At 36.7% G+C, this 23514-nt stretch overlaps 1 protein-coding gene and 1 long non-coding RNA gene across 9 annotated transcripts; both read left to right on the plus strand.

The window, feature by feature from the left end:
• The first annotated feature begins 392 nt into the window (after positions 1-392).
• On the plus strand, positions 393-23139 carry LOC149267184 (uncharacterized). Of its 7 annotated transcripts, none has more exons than XM_089431757.1 (3): positions 393-652; positions 771-882; positions 2916-3661. In XM_089431757.1, exons 2-3 carry the CDS (start codon positions 771-773, stop codon positions 3293-3295), a joined length of 492 nt encoding a protein of 163 aa, XP_089287883.1. In that variant the 5' UTR covers positions 393-652; the 3' UTR covers positions 3296-3661. The 7 variants fall into 7 exon arrangements, 6 of the variants coding, with proteins under 6 accessions (XP_089287883.1, XP_089287892.1, XP_089287877.1 ...); XM_089431766.1 differs by lacking the exons at positions 771-882; positions 2916-3661 and adding exons at positions 6890-6971; positions 22529-23139 and having other exon boundaries at positions 395-652; XM_089431751.1 differs by having other exon boundaries at positions 396-660.
• On the plus strand, positions 8629-9162 carry LOC149267185 (uncharacterized). 2 transcript variants are annotated; one of them, XR_016253060.1, is made up of 2 exons: positions 8629-8971; positions 9080-9162. It is a non-coding gene; the product is annotated as an uncharacterized LOC149267185 (long non-coding RNA). The 2 variants fall into 2 exon arrangements; XR_016253059.1 differs by having other exon boundaries at positions 9088-9162.
• Positions 23140-23514: the final 375 nt, after the last annotated feature.

A 23514-nucleotide genomic window follows, 5' to 3' on the forward strand; every position in this document is an offset into this window, starting at 1 on the left:
AAACCCCTACTTGGGGCAAAACCGTGGCAACGGTTGGTTATCAGTGGCCGGTTCCGCGGTCAAACCTGCAGCTGTGAATGGATCATTATACTTAAACCTGCAGAATGTACGTGCAACCAAACAAAGTCTGTTGCTGTCCGCATGCAATGTGGCTCGTGGTGTCCATCCTGATTCACACGCACAAAGTGTCAAACCTACAGCTGTTAATGGATCATTATACTTAAACCTGCAGAATGTACCTGCAAGCAAACAAAGTCTGTTGCTGTCCGCATGCAATGTGGCTCGTGGTGTCCAGCCTGATTCACACGCAAAGTGTCAAACCTGCTGTGAATGGATCATTATACTTAAACCTGCAGAATGTACGTGCAAGCAAACAAAGTCTGTTGCTGTCCGCATGCAATGTGGCTCGTGGTGTCCAGCCTGATTCACACGCAAAGTGTGGTGATAAATGTGTAACCTCTTCCATCAAAACCCCAAACCTAAATTCCATTACCCCCTCCTTCAAAACCCTAATCCTAAATTCCATTACCCTCTCCACACCACGCTGCGCGTTTTGAATTCTGAAGGTGTGAAAGTTTTTGCTGGTTGCATGTTTTTTTTTCTTAACACCATCGTGCCATGGCCCTGTGAAGAAAGAACGTTATAGACACGGGTAAATGTGTAAGTTTTTATTCATAAAACAAAATGCCATTGTTTTGGTTTTTTCTTCGGCAAAATTAATTCATTGTTTTGGTTTTTTCTTCGGCAAAATTAATTTATTCTCTGTACAGATGGTTGGGGCAAAGGTGCGGGAAAATGATGCATTATCGACACGGAATGGGCAGAACTGGAAACAAAATGGAAAAGAATGCAGTGGAAACAAAATGGAAAAGAATGGAGTGGGTATGTATGCATGCTAAGCAGTGTGATTCATGTAATTTTGACAGCATTTAAACCTTTTTCTCGAAATCAGCCTAGTTTATATAAATCAGTGATTGTGATTTATTTTCCCGAGTTCTGTTTCGAACTTTAACCTCACGCCCAGCCTTCTTTCACTCACAAGACCTGGAATTCATTAGTGAATGATATATGCATATAAATTATTATTCGCTATATTATAATAACATTATCCATATTATTAATCGTATATTATATATTTATATAAGTACATAATATATTATCTACTTATAATAATATATTATCTATTTAAGTTTATGATAATAGGGGTAAACAGTTCTGAGGTGCGGCCATAGACCATGTATCAAAAACCATGGAGCTCGTCTCCTCTCCTCATCTCCCTGCATAAATTGTAATTTGAAGACAATTTTTTCCTTATAGTGTGTAACAATACAATATTGCACCTATGTATATAATATTTATGAATAAGGGAAAACTACAATAAAAATTAAAGATAGGAAAAATTTCGTATATTGTTTAAGAATACAATATAGCACCTATGTATATAATATTTATGAATAAGGAAAAACTACAATAAAAAAATAAAAACCAACTCAACCAACTCTACGGCTTGGAATCTCCCGAGGCTTCACTCCTCCACAACCAAAACTCCTTTCTCTATTTCGCACAGAAGTTACGCAACACTTCCCTTGCACAAAGCTTACCCTCGCAGACCACCTTTGATTGCGTGCACCATAGGACTGGGGTATTCGAGTTGGACAGAGGTCCCACTTGGCCAGAGTTTGATACATTAATATGCATTAACATGATCCGTTGCATTAAGTTCTTCTTAGGTAGGCAGATGTGTGCGTGGGCATGGCAGTGAAGCCTCGGGAGATTCCAAGCCGTAGAGTGGCGGCACAGTCTACAACTCATACATCTCTTTTTATTTTTGTTATTGACAGGTGAAAAAATTATCGGGAGGAAAGACTTCTCTTACTGGGGATTGACAGAGAAACAACCTTTGGACATTCTTGGCTGCCACAAACGCCAACCATATGGAACATTCTTGGCTGCCACAAACGCCAACCATGAGGAAACCCTGTTAGGGGTGAACGCCCAAGGTTGAAAATCCACAACAAGATGAAACGTTTCTACGTTGTCTGGTGTATACAACCTCAGAATGTTCGTGATTGCCTCTTCTATCACCGGTTGAGGATAGGAACCACGGACGCCCAGTAACAGTGACGGGCTGAAACGCAGTTCGGACATGCGGGTGTACATGTTCCTGTGTGCGTGTGCCCATCTCCTTGAGAGGACCGAGGATCTGATGGCATCTCCGATTGGAATTTTCGAGAGAATGAGGCCAAGGACATCGTCGTGAAGTGCTGACAGTCTGTCTGGCAATGTCTCTCTCATCATTTTTATCCTTCTGGCAATGTCTCTCTCATCATTTTTATCCTCGACACTTATTCGTAGCATTCCCTCCATAGACGGGAAGGAATGCATAGAGTGATCAGTTAGACTCGACCCGACCTGAATCAGGTAAACAAACAGATAAATTTGACGTGATAAAAGGCTAATATTGTTGAAGTATAAACAAAATATATTTTTTATATTACATATTTATCGAATAAAATTTAGCATGCAATTCTTTGGAACAATATATATTTTTATATGACATATTTAACGAATAAATGTTAGGATGCAGATTAGAAGGTTGGATTGGATGACTGCGGCTTCTATATGACATTGCTACTTTTTACAACCGTAATGCTGATAAGATTATTTATCAAGCTTGTGATTTCAATAAATTCGTGTTGGATTTTAGAGAAATTACACCCAAAAATCCAATAAAAGCTTTCAAAAAATTGCACTAAAAACAACTCCTTATTCAATAAGGTTATTGCTGCTTCTCTGGTAGTTATTGCTACTTCTCTGCCTTGTGGTGGTTAAATAGTCTGTATTACGATAGTTATATATTGCGGTGGTTCATACATATTGTGGTGGTTCAATATTCTGCATTATCGTGGTTACAGATTGTGGTCGTTCAATATGCTGTATTATTCACTCTGGTTGCATTGTGGTGATTCAATATGGTGGTTCAATAGTCTGCATTGCGGTGGTTAACATATTGTGGCGGTTCATACATATTGTGGTGGTTCAATATTCTGCATTATCGTGGTTACAGATTGTGGTGTGGTGGTTCAATATTCTGTATTATTCACTCTGGTACATATTGTGGTGGTTCAATATTCTGCATTATGGTGGTTACAGATTGTGGTGTGGTGGTTCAATATTCTGTATTATTCACTCTGGTACATATTGTGGTGGTTCAATATTCTGCATTATGGTGGTTACAGATTGTGGTGTGGTGGTTCAATATTCTGTATTATTCACTCTGGTTGCAGTGTGGTGATTCAATATTCTGCATTGTGGTGGTTACATATTGTGGTGGTGCATTGTGATGGTTACAGATTGTGGTGGTTCAATATTCTACATTGTGGTATATGGTTCAATATTCATAACAGAACTTTCCAATTTTAGTCAGCAACCCAATTATTTCTATACTAAGAAGCGTCGATCCTCTAATTTCATTGTGGTGGTTATATTGGTCTGGTTGAATATTCTTCCTAACCAGAACCCGCCGCCATATCGCAAGACTAATATCAACAAAAGCATTATCCTTATAAGAGGCTTTTGCTTGGATAGATTGTAATCTAATCCCATAAATTTTATCAAGAAAATGATTTAAATTTTATAAAGAAAATGATTTATCTATGAAGTTGAGAGCATGCTCTTAATTTTATCAACTGTTCTTTTGTACTTGCCTTCATTACTAGTCAACAATTTACGATTTATCTATGATGTTGACGAGCATGCTACTCATTTTATCAAATATTAATTTTATGGTGGTATCGTGGTCTTTAATTTTATGGTGGTATGGTGGTTTTTTGAGGGAGGGTTATTCAATTATGCTTCACTTTGTGAATATATTTATTTCTTTTGTACATGCCTTCATTACTAGTCAACAACAATTTAATGATTTATCTATGATGTTGACGAGTTTGTTAGGAAATCTTCAAATTAGTTATGAGATATTCATCGAATTGCTTTCTAAATAAATGTATTGTGAATGGGTAATGGAAAAAATCACTTTTTAAATAAATTCAACTCTTATTGTGATGCTTTTGTTTCATTAAATAATTAATTATTATTATTATTATTAAATTAATTCATGTATGGCACGAAATTTTTAAAGCCGAATATCTCTACTGAAAATCCGCCAGCTTCCTTATATTTCACGTTTGCTTGTATTTCTTCAGTTAAAGCTTCCTTATATTTCACGTTTGCTTGTATTTCAGCTTTTATTTCATTTATATTTATATTTATAAATTTCACGCTCGCTTGTGTTTCATTTATATTAATAAAACATTGTTCATTGACATATTAGTGATTATTTATTTATGCATAATTTTTATGTTTAAATCAAATATATTTAAAATTTATTTAAATTTAAAATTATAAAATTGTTTATACAAAAGTTCAAACATATTTTTATGTTTAATTCAAATATATTTAAAATTTATTTAAATTAAAAGTATAAAATTGTTTATATTAAAATTCAAACCTACTTTTAAAATTATCATTGGTTGACTTAATTTGGTCAAATATTTTTTAAATTACAGAAATGGATTAGCTGTAGCTGTAAATTTTATGTTATTGGAATGAACCCTCCTCTTTTAAAATTAGCTGTACCTGTAAATTTGATGTTATTGGAATGAACCCTCCTCTTTTGTAGCTGTAAATTTGATGTTATTGGAATGAACCCTCTTTTAAAAATTCTTGCTATTTACCCTCATAGGAGCTGAAACAAAAATAAAGCTGCAATGCAAAGAAAAAACCATACTCAGGCGCATTAATAACGCATTAATTTACCAAGTGAGTTAAACTTGCAAATTTATCCACTTTCGATTTCACGTACATTCCAAGCTTTAGTTCATCAGATTGTTTGTTACCACTCGCTCTCGCTCTGTGAAGATCTTCCGGCACGGTGCTTTAAAATTTCAGAAACAAACAAGGGGAAAAAGAAACACAACGCGCTCTGTTTCTACGCCTAATTTCCAAGCCTACATCAGATATTTCATAGGCAGGATTCCAACTAACTCGCCTTGAATAGATCTCGTTTTTCCACAGAATAGTTGGATGTGGACTTATTAAATGCTTCCACAAGACGACGAGTCTTCAAGCAAATACTCGAACTGAGTGCTGCAGAGCAGCAGGTGAATGTCGACTTAAATTAAATGATTCCATGCAAGAGCGAAATGGGGATCTTCAACCAAATATTCGTTCTGGGTGTTCCAGAGCAGCGTGCTTCTTACCCTGCAAATCAATATTTATAACCTTTAAAATATTTATTTAAATATAATCTACACAAAATATAATCTGCATACACACTTATTGCTAAATAAATTTGGATTCAATAGGAATTGTGATTGAAACTTTAGTAGTATGTGGAGATCACTTCAACCCTACTGTTTATGTCCATTTTTCTCATTCTTTTCATTGAACTTCATATATGACATTTTATTACTTATATTATTAGATTTTACTTGCATATTTTCCCAGTCTGCAATTCTAATAAATTTGATGCATTTTTTCGTTTATTATTTTAAGATCCTTATCAGAGAAAAAAAACAAGAGTATCTTTGTAAGAGAAAGTTTTAATGATTTTTTTTTGAAATTTTAAATATAATCATAATTCAATTCAATTTTTTTAAAATTTAAAACAGATAAAAATAAATAATATATAATATGCTAATCATTGTAAATAATATATAATATGCTAATCATTGTAAGATGTATACTCTTGAATTATTTCGAGATTAAATTTATATACACAAATTATTTCTGTATTGAATTCAATTCGAATTATTAACTAACAAATTATTTCCGTATTGAATTCAATTCGAATTATTAACTAGGGCCGAGCAGGGTTAAGGTTTCTATACGATAAAAGTAGCCCAACCAATTCGAATTATTAACTAGACAAATTATTTCCGTATTGAATTCAATTCAAATTATTAACTAGGGCCGCCCAGGGTTAAGGTTTCTATACGATAAAAGTAGCCCAATCTTATTCCAGCATTATGTTAGGCCATATCAAATTTATAAGACTAGTGTAATTAAACCAGAAGTTGTTTTTAGTGCAATTTTTTGGACTTTCTGGTACTATATATATATATATATATATAAGGTTAAATCTTGATTTTTGTTATTTAAACTGGTTTTTTAATTGCTTATTTAGATTTAGCACCTTGAAAAACCCATAAAATACTTTGATTGTGTAAAGATTACTCATCAAATTTGTGATTTTTGTAAAATTGTAAAAAAATTTGAATAAGAAAAAATTCCAAAAAATCGCACTCAAGAAAACTCCATTAAAAACCTACTTACTATAAACGTACTTGTGGCAAAACCGTGGCAACGGTTGGCTGGTTCCGCGGTCAAAGCTGCAGTAGACCCCATTCTTTATACACCATTTTAATATTGACACCTGTTCATGGATCATTATACTTAAACCTGCAGAATGTACGTGCAAGCAAACAAAGTGTGTTGGTGTCCGCATGCAAAGTGGCCCGTGGTGTCCGCATGCAAAGTGGCCCGTGGTGTCCAGCCTGATTCACACGCAGAGTGTCGTGATAAATGTGTAACCTCTTCCATCAAAACCCCAAACCTAAATTCCATTACCCCCTCCATCAAAACCCTATTCCTAAATTCCATTACCCTCTCCACACCACGCTGCCCGTTTTGAATTCTGAACGTCTGAAAGTTTTTGCTGCTTGCATGTTTTTCTTACATCATCGTGCTATGGCCCTTTGAAGAAAGAACGTTATAGACACAGGGTAAATGTGTAAGTTTTTATTCATAACACAAAATGCCATTGTTTTGGTTTTTTTCTTCCGCAACATTAATTTATTCTCTGTACAGGTGGTTGAGGCAAAGGTTCCAGATGGTTGAGGCAAAGGTGCGGGAAAATGATGCAGAGCAGAGTTATGGACACGGAATGGGCAGAATTGAAAAGAATGGAGTGGGTATGTATGGCAGTGTGATTCATGTAATTTTTAGAGCATTTAAACCATTTTCTCCAAATCAAGCTAGTTTATATAAATCAGTGATTGTGCCAATAATAAGTGCCTTACGTTACAAGGCAAAATGAAGGCATAGATGACCGGTAGGATGTAGAAATGTTTTATAATCTTCCAGCTCAGGGGTTAGATCAGATGTTTGCATCATGCTGTTCCCTCACTGCTCCAATTCCTGTCTCCACTTGGCCTCACTCAATACTTAAATGACGGAGCCCAACGAGCTTCTCTGATTTATTTTCCCGAGTTCTGTTTCGAACTTTAACCTCACGCCCGGCCTTCTTTGATTCGTAAGACCTGGAATGGGTAGCCGCCTTTAATTCTCAAGTAACCGTCGTGCCTCGCTTTCCTGTCCAACACAATCGCCAGGCCCGAATTCCCCTAAAGTGGAGTGGGAGTTCAACTACACCAACAATCGCCAGGCCCGGATTCTCCTTTTGTGGGAGTTCAACTACACCAGAATCCGACAATGGGTTGGAACCCACACTTCCTCCTTGACCATCGCCTTCGTGGCCATACTCCAGTCCACAACCAAAACTCCTTTCTCTATTTCGCACAGAAGTTACGCAACACTTATCTTGCACAGAGCTTACCCTCGCAGCCCGGTTTTATCCTCGCAGACCACTTTTGATTACGTGCACCATAGGACGGGGGCATTCGACTTGGACAGAGGTCCCAGTTAGCCAGAGTTTGATACATTAATATGCATTAACATGATCCGTTGCATTAAGTTCTTCTTAGGTAGACAGATGTGTGCGTGGGCATGGCAGTGAAGCCTCGGGAGATTCCAAGCCGTAGAGTGGCAGCACACTCTACAACTCATATCTCTTTTTATTTTTTTATTGTAGTGTTTCGGCCACGCCTCAGAACTGCTTACCCCAACACTCATTCATAGCATTCCTTCCATATGCTTGTGTTATTCATTGATGCCTTCATATGTGTACCATGTACTTGATTCCATGCTATGTTTAATCAATAGATCATTATCATATGCTTTGATCGGTTTTCGTCTTCTTTCTGTGTGTAGGTACTCTTCAAGCGGAGCGACAGAATTGGTCAAGGGAGATAAGGAGTAAGAAAAAGCTACAAGAAGGCTTCCTTACTGTCTTATTTAATCTACCTTTTACTGTCTTATTTAATCTACCTTTTATAGAAAAGGTAGGAGTAAGAAAAAGCTACAAGAAGGCTTCCTTACTGTCTTATTTAATCTACCTTTTACTGTCTTATTAGTCCCTGCCATCTGGCATCCGGCAGGGACTATTGTAATCGTTCAATGCCGACTTAGCATTAGTTCAATGCTTTCTCCATCTGTTATACGGCGGTTATACTAAAGTCGTGTGAGGTTCTCTGTGCACATAACCAAAGCGCACAAAGTCGCATTCGGGCTTAACCTTTCTCATCTTATTTGGCCTCTTCCCGAGGCGGAAGAGGCCTGACCATGGGTTATATTGGTGCACATAACCAAAGCGCACAAAGTCGCATTCGGGCTTAACCTTTCTCATCTTATTTGGCCTCTTCCCGAGGCGGAAGAGGCCTGACCATGGGTTATATTGGTGCACATAACCAAAGCGCACAAAGTCGCATTCGGGCTTAACCTTTCTCATCTTATTTGGCCTCTTCCCGAGGCGGAAGAGGCCTGACCATGGGTTATATTGGTTTTAAGGCTGCTGCATTTTGGCTAACCGTAAAAGGGCTTGTTTTAATGTTAACATTAGTTTTGAAACATTAAATGTTGGGATGGGCAGATAGTTACAAGCAACCTATGATAAGTTCATTAGCATAAGTTCATTATCAATCGCAGGTAATTACTACAAGTGTGTTTGCATGTGTTACAGGTGGATGATGCAGCGCAGCTGTGCTCTGCTTTATAATCGTCTTCCACCTGCTCTTTTGTGCGTCGTCTTCCACCTGCTCTTTTGTGCGTCGTCTGCTTTCGTTCTGTGAACAAGGTATCGTCTTCTTAACCAAATGCATCCTCATCTATTTTGAATATATGCTTATACTGTAATGGAATCTGAGACCAAGTTGCTTAAACATCTAACTTAGCAATTGTCTAGCCTTGAAGGTTGAACGCTACGGACCTGCTGGAGAGGCTGAGAGGAAAGAGGCTCATGTTCGTCGGAGACTCCATCAGTCGTAACCAGTGGGAATCCCTGCTTTGCGTTTTGAAAACTGTAGTGCCTGAAAACAGAAAGACCTTTGGAACGAGAGGTGAAAACAGAATATTTAATGCTATGTACTCGGTGCTTATTGCTCATTCTCACTGCACACAGATTTCCTATTATTTTTTTAAATTTAATATTAGCTATTAGCTAAAGTCTTCAGATTGAAAACGTCCAGGAATCCACAAATTCTGAAATCTACATTTACTCTTCTGCATTTTACTGGATATTTTTAGTTCTGCAATTAATAGAATTGGTCACTGAAGAAAAAAGGGAAATATCAACATTTTGTATTATCTCAAGTCTGCTATAAATACAGAGCGTCCACACTATATTCGCCATTCCATTAACTTTGGGACTGGAAGTTAAACAGTTAAAAAAAATGGCGGAAACACAAAGGCTCAACCATTCGGCTCTGGTCATTGGCATGTTGTTGTTAATAACGAATATTGCAGTGGCATATAATGTTGCTACTGGTAATAATAAGGATTCAATAGTTTACCTCATTCATTTCTCTATGCATGCATGGTTTCTATTGGACTTTAAAAAAAAGTATGAGGATTAATAAATTAAGTTTTCTTATCTGCATACTGCATGGAATGTACAGGTTTCCACAATTATTGCATTAATTTCAAGTATTTCTATTATACCAACAGAACATAGAATATACACAGAGGACTACAAGAACATTTTAAAGCTCAGAGGGTAATATTTCATCAGACCTTTCCATAACTTGTGAACAAGAACAACGCAATTTCCAACCGGACATTTTCCTATTCTTCATCTCAAGAAATTTTGGGCAACTTGCCTTTACTTCGCAGAGGAAAGGCCATTGAAATACTGTTGCTGGTGTTCTACGCTTGCTTTGCCATTGCTGGTGCCTTTGCTAGCCTAGACATTTTTACTGACCATCAGAATATTCCAATCCACCCTCACACAACGGGCACTTTCCAAGGGCTCCAAAAAGCATGCCATCGGCACTGGTATTACATTAAAGAGAATCTGTAAGTATAAATTTGGAATATCCTGGTGCTAAGACAACCCGCGCTCGAATTCTATGATCCGAATGGGTCTTGAACCCTGAAATCATGAATGCCAACCTGATGGATGATCCGAATGGGTCTTGAACCCTGAAATCTTGAATGCCAGCCTGATGGATGATCCGAATGGGTCCTGTTCGAAGAGAATATACCTTTCTAATAATGACATTGCTGAGCTTTGCTAATAAACTGTCTGCTTCTAAGATCGCCCTCCTGGATTGATTGGTTTGCTGGTGCAGGAGACCCCGAGTATGCTTTGAGAGATGATAGCTTAGAATATCTGGTCTCATTGAATCCTAAGACCTGGTCTCAGTCTGCCATAGAAAAAAATCTGGAGCTCGTCCAAAAAGCTTGGTCGGTGCGAAACCCACTAGAAATTATAGATAGAAAATATAATGGAAGTCTGTCAAAATGCGCTATAGAAAATATAATTCGTAACGTTATGAATGACATCTGTCAAAATGCATGCGCACACACTGCGACAGATTGCCAACTTATGACATTTTGTCATCCCCAAGCGCCTATGTCTTTATTTGAAATAATTCATTGAAATCTTTGAATAAAATAGCTTTTCACTCTGACCACAAGTTTTTGGATTATCTTATTAATTTGTTTTTTATTCTCATTTTTAAACATTACTTAACTTAATTAATCAAATACATTTGATACCACTTTAAAACGTAAAAAATAATTATAAGCTTTTAAGTGTAACGCATATTTCTAAGCGAGGAATTTGGGATCGGAAGATCGGAAGGCGGGGGCACGGAGGATTGATTCAACGATGGAATGCATGAAAAAATAACATGCAGACTGACTACTTAAACGATGTTTAAGACATGAAATAATGCTCCACGTGAGAGGATATTTATACACCGCCATCAACGAATTATGTGTAACATCAAAGAGGCTGTAACAGACTAGGCATAAAAAAAATATTGTAGCAACATAATTAGCCCGATGCCAGATGACAGGCACTAATAAAACAAAGTCTTCGTTATTATGCACCAAATTTATGATCCATCATCTATCTCTCCTTTTTTACGAAGTGAAAAGCATATTTCATTTGAAGTATTGCTCATGTATCTTATGCTTTAATAGAATATATTTTTATCGTTGACATGCATTGCTAACGACAGCATGAAAATGTCCAGGCTAGAGCATAAATATAATTGCTCATGCATAATGTGCTTTTATATAATATATTTTGATCGTTATCATACGACCAAGTTACACCAAATATAATTGCTCATGCATCCTATGCTTTTATAGAATATATTTTGATCTTTATCATACGACCAAGTTACACCGAATATAATTGCTCGCCTATTTTAGAGTATAACTATAAACTACGACCAAGTTACACCGAATATAATTGCACGCCTATTTGGTCGTGAAATTGTTGCATACAAGCCAAGCAACTATGACATTTATGACTTGAAACGTAATGTATTATTTTTTTTTGGTGCCCAGTGATTTTGTTTGTATGATGTATGTTTTTTGTTTTCTTTCTTCCTTTCTTTTCCTTGCCATCTTATAACTACACCGTATAATATTATTATAAACTAATGTTGATATAGTATGCTGTTAGACCATGAACCTTTCAGACATAAATTCGATTTGGTTTTTAATACATTTTAAAAAATTTCCAAACGACAAATTTAACCAGCCTGCCAAAGAACGCAAAAAATTACTATTTTACACGGCATCCCACCAGTACCCGCGGCAAGGTTTGCAAGTAGTCAAATGTAAGTTAGGCCTAAGTCATATCAGGTAAAAAAGATTTTTCCATAGAGCGAAGTCACTTTCACGTGGACTTGGGCCTTATGTCTCATAATAGGCTGTTGAGCTAGTTTTGATTTGACATTACATATTTTTATATTATGTATACTTCATCTTATATAGACATATGCGTATTTATTCTATATCTATGGATGCAAATTTTGGTGTGAAATGCAATTTTCCATTCAATATGTACATGCATGCTTATGTGACTACTCCTAGAAATATCGCATGTGTAGGAGGACGATTTTCACCCACGCTTACGCCGGGAGCCATCGAAACCCTAACCATGAAATTCTTGTTCCTTTTGCATTTATTCATGCCCAATGATCGATTTGAACACCGTGACTGCTGAAAATGCAAAAGAGTTTCGGACTGATAACATTGATCAAGGATTTACACCCGCCATGTATTCATCATGTGGCTTGAAGAAGACCTATTTCTGGGCAGAGGAGTAGCATCACTTGGTGCAAGTTTGATTTCAACGATGCTGTATACAGAAGCTGCATTTTGCTTCTTAAAAACTCAGTTCATTGTTTTACTTCACGCAGGGACTCGCTGCGTCGCAGCTCCCCTTGTTTAATCTACCTTTTATAGAAAAGGTAGAGAATGCTTTGCACTATTGTTCTAGACTTAGCTACTAGTCTATGGGTTTAAGCACTTATCCTTAGACACTAAAACTTCCCAAAACAGTACCCCCGCCTTCTTTTCTTTTTATAATTCAATATTTTTAATTTGGGTTCTCTTCCTTAATCGTATGAATATTTTTTATTAAGGTAGCCCTGAGGATTTTTATTAATTATTAAAGCATTAAAATAAATTTTTTGATTCTAGAGTAGATTTAAAGGATGTGATATAATAAATTAAATATTTAAAAACAGTTAGTGGTAAATAAAATATTTTAAAAACAGTTTATTATAAATAAATATATATTATTTAACATCTTAATTAATGTCTAAAATCAATATAATATTTATTTAATCCTAACTACTAGTTTTTAAACTAATTTATAATATTTTAATAATTATATTTATTTTATTTCTAACGGCTACTTTTTAACAGTAAATTCTGGGCAATGATGCGTCCTTACAATTTATACCTTAAGATCGACTGATTCTTCACCATGTCCTAAGGATGGACCACATTAGTTGGTTCGAAACGTCAACCAATTCATGATTATGTGATTAATCCAAAAAGCATCTATATACATTATGGATCACAAAAGTTTTAGATATAACATAGAAGTTCTTTTTTAAGCTATAATTCTTAGCACTCCCTCTTAATGAGAAAGGAACTTTACATCAATCCAAGTTTTTCTCTAAATACCTCAAACTTCCCTCTTGCCAAGGGCTTGGTGGAATATTAGTTACCTATTGATTCATGGCAATACACTTGAGGACTTCCAAGCATTGCCACTATCAAACTAAAACTTGAAGAGATAACAGAGGGTTGGATAGACTTACGGAGATTGAATAGATTTTAAAGGTAGATGGTGAGTCGATGGACAAGTTCAACATTGCTCCCACCAAAATGGCTGTCCATCTGGATCGTTACCCCACTGGCATGAAGAAAGACATTAAAAGATTAACCAACCAAGAATTGAAAGGGGATCCACAATTATAAAAGATGGAAAGTCCCCGAGAACTTCAAATACTAAATATTCATACACCCTTGAAGTTATATCAGTGGCCATTACCATCAAAGAAGTCGTAACACCACATGGGTAATGAAGGAGTTACTAGAAAATTGAATTTTGAAACTATAATACAATGTATAAATGGGGAAGCTCCTTGTAGAAGAGGAAGGGGAGGGAGAAATTTGAAAGGTTGGATGTTCTTCATTTAGACTCATTTTTTCAATATTTTACGAAAAAGGCTCTAAAATCAAATCAATGCAATTAACTTTTTTGAACACGAATATGTCTCTTTCATACGGTAATTGTTGATGTTAATAGTTTATGAATCTTGTATATTTGCAAAATTTTATGAAGATATCATGATTCTAATATTATCGATTGATCACTATTGTAGAGAAAATCAATGTGCTTAAATGCTTATTGTTACTCAATAAAAGATCTCTTTATATAAAAATTTAACTTCATCCAATTTAATAATCGACTCCCCTAATTATCAAGAACCAATGTTCAACATATCGAAGATACAATGGTAAGGATTGAAACCCAAGTTAGAAAATAAGTAGTATTAATAGTAGGACATAATTTACAGCTAAAAGAAAAAAAGAAAAAATCCTTACCCTGCAAGGGTCAACTAGGCTTATATTCTAGTCAGAAACTACCACACCAAATTAGAGCAAGTCTAATTGGGTCTTATGGTCATATTTTTTTCCCTCATTGATGATTTCATCAACAATATCTACATCAGATGCATCAGCATGTACATTTCTTCCAAAAGGGTCCTATTATGGAAAGTATCCTTGACATCCATCTGAGTATTCTCCATCTCGGAAATGACACCAAGGGTATAATTGATCTAATGAAAGTGTACCTAGAAATTAAATCAAATGGATCCTCGTAGTCCTTTCCCTCTCTTTGGGATAACCCTCTCACTAAAAACATCACTTTGGACTTGTAGAACTACCTAAAACTCACAATTTATTTCCCCTTCAACTTGGCAATATGTCCCAAACATCATTCTTCATGATGGAGGTGTATTATTTCAACATGATAACACACCATACTTGTTAGTCTACTCCCTCCAGAATGATGGAAGACCTAGAATCTATATCATTTCTCATCAATGTTATATAGTCTGAAAACTTCTTTGTAGGTCTACTCACTCTAAATGTGCTCCTAAGAGCCTCAACATGTTGATCCTAAGTATCCCTCAACCTCTGAATGAAACAATTTGGTATTCTAACAAAATATGAAGGCAATATTATTACCCCCTCTTCACCTCAAAGTTGTTTTATTACTTTGGAAATCACTAACGACCTTGTCTCAACATTTGAAACTTCCTACTTCTCATCTCCTATCACTAAAATAGGATCATGAGGCTTCCTAAATACGAAGTCTTCCTCAAAATTCGCATCGCATCTCAACAATATCTTCCTTTTCTCCATAATATAGACCTTATAGGCCTTTGAAGTCTCATTTTAACCCACAAGTAAATCATTGTCACTAAAAATATTAGACTTCGTCCTCTTCTTTGCTAGTACATGACTCTCGAAAATCAAAGATGCAAAAATGACCCATCTCTTCCTTCACACCAATGAATGTCTACTTTGGTGTCTTATCCTCCAAGATCCTATAAGGACACTAGTTTCGATGTTGTGTTACATACCTCTACCCAAAGAAACATCGACAAAGTCCCATTTCCGTATCATGTAATTAATAGCCCCTATTACATATCAATCCTTCCACTCTACAACCCTATTCTATTATGGGTTGTGTGGAATAATAAAATCCCTCTCAATTCCTACATCCCTATAAAAACCATCAAACTCCTTGGTGAAGATGTTTTATTCTTGATAAAAAAAACCATTAAACCTACATACAAACCCATTATTTTTGTAGAAAGTGCCTTAAACTACTTTGTCTTGTGTGATGGGTATGATCAAAGGTGGCGTCTCTTGAACTAGAAGTTAGATAATAGGATGCACTTAGGAGGTCATTTCACACCACGCCTTTGAACATAGTACTAGTGGAACCTAAGAAAACGATTATAGAAACTACTTAGAGGATGGATCCTAGTGGGGAGGAAACCTCAAGAAGTGATCACATGCATTGCTGGGGGAGAGCCACTACCACCAAAGGAGTATACAGTAGATGCTTCGCTTCTTGATTGAAGGAAATTACAAAGTGGGGTAAGTGGAGGATTTGAGTGAACTCAAGGAAGGGACTAAGACCACCATATTACCAAAAAAATCCCACATTAATTAAAGTTGAACTCTAACCATCACACTCTAGAAGTCATCACTTTTAATTTATATTTACATTAATCATAAAAAATATTTAAATTTTATTGATTATTAAATCTTATATTAATTATCACATCCATATAAATTAAATGGTTGGTAAACACATTTAATATAACATATCGCCATCATATGGTATCAAGATACTCCACCAACAATTATTATTTACAAGTAGTTAATAATCCTTACAAAATTCAACTTAATTCCAATTATATTAGCATTAACAATTGAATTATATTAATTTAAACAATTTTTTTTTTTAAGTAAATTTTTTGTTTTTTTCATCAAATTATACATTAAATTATTAGATTTGCAAAAGTCAACTTAATTCCAATTATGTTAGCATTGAAAATTGAATTATATTAATTTAAAATTTTTTATATTTCCAATAAGTTTTTAGTTTTTTTTTTATAACTATATATTCAATTGTTAAATTTTAAATATTTTGATATTTTCTTAACATCAAATTTATTTATATATTAAAAAACAATCTTTAAAAAGATGAAAATTTATAATATTATAAAAATTATATTATCAGATTTTTATAAAAAAATATCCACATCAAAAGTTAAATTAAATCAGATCAGATCACCAAGTTCAAATTCAAATTAATCAAATTAGATCACCGCATTCAAATTAAGAACAACACAAAACACAATAAATAAATTTAACTGTGAAAGTCAATCCCATGGGTGCATTAACCTTTTCCAAATTAATGCACTCCAAAGAAGTCGACTCTCAATGCCACTGAGAGCCAGTATCATCCATCAATGTTGATATCAATTTGGCTATTTTATCAACCAATAGACTCTCTCTTCTATCATTTAGATAAAGGCTCCCAGAGAATCCTCTCTCCAGCAAATGGATTTTCAACACTGATGTGTCAACGAACCACCACAGACTGGATACCATCTTTCTCAATATTCCACAAACTAAACTCGACCACTACTCATGCGATAATCTTCTGTCATGTATCTCAACCAGCCTCTAGTTGAAAACAACCAATGGTATCATCTATTGCCCCTCACTCAGTTGTTTGGACACTTATATCACACCTATCAATGTTATCATCTCTTGCACATCGCTTGGTTGTTATCAGCGAAACTCTAACCATCCCACTATATTAACTTGCACAAGCCATCACTTTCAATTTACATTTATTTATTGATTATTAAATTTTATATTAATTAGTACAACCATATAAATTAAATGGTAGGTTTATAGATATCAATCCATTATAAGTATCAAAACACTTATTTCATAGTGCATCTTATATTTGTTAAGATTAAAAAAATTATAAATATTAACTAAATTATAACTTTATTAAGAAGATACTTAACAATGTAGATTCAAGTCAATTTTACCATAGAATTTTTTTACTTGTAAACAGGGTTTGTTAAAATACCATGGCTTTATCGGTACCACATGCCCAAAAAACAATAACTCGTTTCATATGACACTTATTCGTATGACATTTTTTTAAAATTATCAAATTAATTAAAGGGGAAAAAAGACATAACTACTTTGTGGATAAATCTCAACCTTTGATCTATGACTACCATGGGAAGCCAAGAAACCGTGGGAAAAGCGCTAAAACAGAAGGCGGGCCCCACACTCCAAAACTGGCAGAATATGAGAGGCATTTCAGGTAGTAAGCGGATTTGTTAGAGGACCAAGCGATTCCATACATTGAATGACACGTGTCCGGCGGATGAAAGAGAAAACCGCTCTCATTGCAGGCTAACGTTCGAGCAAGTCAACCATGCGATGAGAGCGATAATCGTAGGATCTGGAGGCCCCAGATCTAACAGCGGAGATTGCACCCAATGGGAGACTAGATTTGGAGGGAGAAATAAACTCTGGAGCATAAAAGTTTGAAGTCCGATTTGACCGTTGAGCTGGTGGATGAATCATTTCACAAAGTAAACGAAATAATGACTGTTTGGGGAAGAGCTAGTACTCAATTCGTGAGGGGAAAAGTGGCCACCTCCTGTGAAACGTTACACAGTGGCAATGATATAGAAGTAGGGAATTCCAAGCGAACAGAGGCAGGCGAACCAAAGGGATGGAAGAGGAAGCGAACAGTTAAGGGACGGATTGGCCTTAAACCATGAACAGATAGAGAATAGAGAAGAAGAAGAAGACAGTGAGACAAAAGAGACAAAACAGAGAGTAAAGCAAGAAGCAGAGAACAGAAGCCGAGCTGACATGCAGAGCTAAGGCAGCATCGAGTAGACAGAACCGAGAAGTCTTGAGAGGTTCAAGCAATCCCTGTGAGGATATCAGTCGGGAACTGAGTACCATATTGCACTCATCCCATTAAGACTAGTTGAGATCAAGACTTGGTAAGGGGGAGTCTGTGTACTCTAGTGGCTTGCGGAATCCAAGTACCACCGTACTAAGCATCATCTGCTACATGAGACTCATGTTGAGCTCCTCACTATAAAAACACTGCTTAAAGACACAATAAAAGAAGGCCATCATTGAAAGCTGGACTAGGAGATGTAGCCCAAGAGGATTGGGTGAACTCCTTATTAATTTGTTGTGTTTTGCATTTGCTTGCTGTGTTTCTCTTACTGTTTTCCAGTGTCTGTTTATTTTGCAATCTTATCGGTCCGTTGCCTAAGATAATAAACACACACACTAGCACATGAGTCTGTAATACCCGCATTAATTAACTAAGATCACTCACAAGTGGTTTTTAGATCAACAAGCCATAGTTACAGATCATGGATCGCATTTTCACAATCACATGATGGTTGAGTTGACCGCCAAGTTAGGACTGTCACATGATAGTTCTACTCGATACTACCCACAAGCTAATGGACAAGTTGAGGCTATCAACAAAGTCCTTAAGCACATGTTGCAAAGAATGATTAGAGTTCATAAAAGAAATTGGCATTTAATCCTATATTTGGCTCTGTGGGCATATCGAACCTCAGTGAGAAATGCGACCAGATTCACACCCTTTCAGTTGGTATATGGTTTGGAGGCAGTCTTACCAATTCAATGTGAAATCTCGTCTCTCAAACTCATGATTGACCTGCTACCTGACGCTTTTGAAGAAGAAGCGTGTTTCTTGGAGTTAATCCATCTAAAAATTTCAAGCCTTGTGTCTTCTCAGAAGGTGACCTGGTCTTCCTTTCCGATCAGGAGTTTGATAAACTTGGTGCAAGAAAATTTGAACCGCTTTGGATGGGTCCTTATATTGTTAAGCGTGTTTTGACAAATGTTGCCTACGCGTTAGTGGACTATGATGGGATTCCATTATCACAGCCCCGAAATGGGTTGTACCTTAAACGTTACTATGCTTAGTTAGGTGTAGTAAAACTCACTGTATATATGCTTTGGTTGCATGTGTGTGTGTGTGTTTCTTTTAGAGTTCTTATTTGGTTAAGTAATCCACTTTTCATTTGTTGCAGATGTTGAAATTTTTGGAACCATTTGTTGGTTATGCCGATGGGGCTAGTCATAGTACGCAAAATTTATCCTTTGCAGCATGGGCCATTTTCGCTCCAAGCGGCGAGTTAGTGAGTTTTAGAGGGATTTGTATTGGTCGATCGACGAAAAACATCGCTAAGTATAGCGTGTTGATTCAGCTTCTCCCTAATGCCATTTCACTTGGCATACGCCAAATCATCATTAGGTTGGACTCACAACTAATTGTACTACAAGTTACTGGCGTTTATACCGTCTGAAACCCAGCAAGTCATTGCATGTTGCTTAGAGTTCATATTTTGGAGAGGTATTTTGAATTTATTCAATGTCAACATGTTTCCAGAAATCTAAACACATTAACTGATTCTCTACCGAATTATGTGTTAAATAGACATTTGCGACATATGTAAAGTAAATATTTTCAATTCACATCATTAGTTGAATAGGATTGCATAACATAACCATAATAAAACTCTGAAAGTAAAGTAGATAGTTGTTTTAAAAGTTTTTACAAATAGTTTGTGTCCAAGACAAAAATTGGTCATCTGACCCAAAAACTCAAAATGTATGCAGAAAACATCTAAGTAGACTAGTGTTGCTCATGATAACAGGTTACAACCTATGCTATTATGTGTAAAATTCTCATCCAACGACTCGGCACACCAATGGTGTGGCGCTGTAATCGCATAGGCAACTCCTCGATCCAGATATCGAGAATGCCTAGGGTCAAACCCTCTATATGATCCTGTAGCTCAACCAATGTCTCGACTAAATCTAAGTCTCAGAGAACTGCTCTCCCAACAGGTCTCTGTGCTGGCCCACCTGCCTCTCGTTGGTGTCCCATAGGTTGAATAGGTCCAACGTCTGCATACATAAAAAATGATTTTGTTTAGTCTTGGAGTTAATTAGCAAAAAAAAAAAGGAAAAAAACGTAGAAACTTTAAAATAAAATAAAAACACTTTGGTCAAACAATTTACCGATAGCACCCCACTGTGCTCCAACTGGTAACATCAAGTATGGATCTCCACAGAAATCCATTCCTGAATATGGATACTTTTCAATGGCCATATCTTGTCATTCAGACCACTCAAAGAATGCAGGGGTAAATAAGATCAATGGCTGACCAACATGCCTAGCCATAAGATCTACCCATCTCTGCATCCGTGGGTCTCTAGGTCTAGATACACCCAGTGAAACATGTTGTGGTTGCATAAGTGGAATTCTCTCTAAGGCGAAAGAAATCAAGATTGACCCATAGCCAAAGTTCTTGGTCTTTCCTCTTTTCACCTTGAACAGTTGTTCTTCCGTAGATGAAAGTACTGCCTTGCACCAGTTGAACACTTTTGGCTCTAAACACTCTAAAGCATACTACATGTATGATCTGTTTACTAAATGTAGTGTCGCGCTGCCAGCCAATTTGGCAATGGTGAAGAGGATCGTCCTCAATGGTAAATCACTAACATCACTGATGTTAATCTTTCTGTCTCTGCTAGGTTGTGCACCTTTCCGACAGAACTATCGTATGTAGTCTCTCACTGATTCACCCCCTTTGATAAATCCGGATAGTGAGATGGGGGCACTCCGCCTCGATGGTCCAATCAGAAAGTAGATGTCATCGATGGTAAATGGGATCACTTTGTTCCTAATGTGAAAGGCTTGATCAGTAGGATCCCATGAACGAACAAGAAACTATAAAAGCTCAATCTGTTGTTGCATGCTAGATAGTCGGAAATACTTGAGTAACCCGCAATTCCTTAGGGCTTCAACCATACCTTGATTATTTAGGGCAATCATATATTGTTCTTCGTGCTTTCTTTCTCTCCATATAATCACCATTTTGATATGATGAATGGCTGCAATACAACCATTAGACAAATTAAGATCCATTTCTTGCAAAAGAACAAAGGAAAATTTGGGAGAAAATAGCTATGTGAATTTGGGTTTTGCGCCTAGCGCACCCCTGCCTTAGAGACAGTGCACTATAATGCATGCATCCTTCTATGTGTGTGCAATGCAGCACACCTTTCAATGATAAAAGGGTGTGTTGATCCCAGAGTTCAAAATTGAAACCCTAGGGGGCTCAAAAACTCAATTTTTTGCTTGAAACTGAAAGTGAATGGAATGAAATGAAAGAGAATAGAGATAACTCCTACCTGGTCTGAACGGCACTAGGAATAGTCCACTGAATCCTCCGCAATCAACTGGTCAACTTCGAGGTAAAAACTGCTCCAAAGCACCAAAATCAAAGGGTAAATGTGAAATGGTAAAAATGAATGGTAAACCTTGTTTTTATGTTTATTTCTTGCACATTAATCGAATAAACATTAGTTTTTATTCACATTATCCATGAAACAAGTATTTTTAATCTATTTTGATGGTGTTTTGAATAGGCTTAACAACTGGCATGCAGAATTTGACGTGCTCAAATGTAAATTGAACATCTTTGACCACAAAGAAAACTTTTATCTATTTTTTGAGCTTTGTTAAAAATGAAAAAGGAACCCCCTTGGAGTCCTCTTTAAGCTCTTTTCAGACTCTCTAAACATGAAAAGATTGCCAAGCGCTTGTCTTTTCCATCTCGTTAAAGGATTGGAAACGATGTCTCTCTTGTATTATTTTACGCTTTTTCGAACTTGAGAAATTATTTTACTAAAAAGAACTTGTTTAGTTTTCTTTTCGTCACTTTTCAAACTCTCCAAACATGAAAATGACCGAGTTATCTTTGTCATTAAACTCGTTAAAAACATCAAATAGCGACAAACTTGTCCATCTAGACAAGACCGAGTTTCACCTTCGCTGGACTCGTTAAAACATCAAATAACAATGGATTCGCCTGAAGGGTGAAATTATACAACAAACATATGTTATCCTCCTCAAACTTGATTAAAAATAAATAGGTACTGGTCAGCAATGACTAGGGAAAATTGGAAAAAGGGGAAAACACTTTATGGTAGCAAGTCGCTCTTGAACATGACACTTTCACCTCATCACCGTGACTATGTGGGTTGGGTCATTCAGCTTGGTGGTTATCACACCGTTGGTCTATCATACCATCCATTACTTTTTTTTGGGACAAATTAAGGACAAATTAAGGAGGAGGGCAATTTTATAAATCTTCGAAATCTTACTTCTGTGAATGAAAATTGTAAACAGGAAATGATAAAAGGAAGGATGGCACGCCTGGGCCATGGATGGGGATGTCCCATGGAAGGGGGCGTGGAGGTAGAGGATGTCCAAGTCAGCAGAATACGTCCAAGTCAGCAAAATAGAGAAGACTCGTCAACTGCATCACCGGCTCACCCGCTAGTCACCTCAGGGGGAGGAGCATGCTAGCCACCTCAGGGGGAGGAGATCCATGCTGACAGCAGTCCAGGACGCTGCAAGAGCTTACAGAGAGGGCACGGATGACGACATCCACCAGCTTATTCAAGAAAGGGGGAGGAGATCCATGCTGACAGCAGTCCAGGACGCTGCAAGAGCTTACAGAGAGGGCACGGATGACGACATCCACCAGCTTATTCAAGAAATGGAGGAAGAGCTTACACAGAGGGCACGGATGACGACATCCACCAGCTTATTCAATAAATGGAGGCAAACATGATGGGAAGAATAGTCTGACCCTGAAGAATGGGCAGAAATAATCCAAGATCCTAGTAACACTCAGGATGGATAACGCTCTACGGGCAAGCTCTTCATGTCTACTGGGTTCTAAAATGCCTTCTTGCAAAGGCGCTAGAGCAGGTGTAGAGCAGGTGGCATGGGAAGTGGCCGGGGAAGTGGCCGAAATTGGGATGCCAAACCTGAAAAAAGAAATGAAGAATTTGCAGGTGATTATGATTATGCAGGATAACAAGTTGGATGAGGTCCAACAGAGGCTGGTTCAAATGGCTCAGACGACTCAAACTCATGCAGAACCCATGGATACGACCCGAAGGAATGATCTTTCAATGGTTGTTTTGTTTTTAGCGAACAGTTCTTTTTTTTCAGTTGTTTCATGCTAGCTCTTAGTTTGTTAAGTATTTTTAACTATTTAGTGCACATAGCCCGGATGGAAAGTTCTTTTTTTTTTTCAGTTGTTTCATGCTAGCTCTTAGTTTGTTAAGTATTTTTAACTATTTAGTGCACATAGTCCGGATGGA

Source organism: Pinus tabuliformis, chromosome 6 (assembly GCF_031772625.1).
Source record: "Pinus tabuliformis cultivar Carrire ecotype Pingquan chromosome 6, CPIR1, whole genome shotgun sequence".
Taxonomy (NCBI): Eukaryota; Viridiplantae; Streptophyta; class Pinopsida; order Pinales; family Pinaceae; genus Pinus; species Pinus tabuliformis.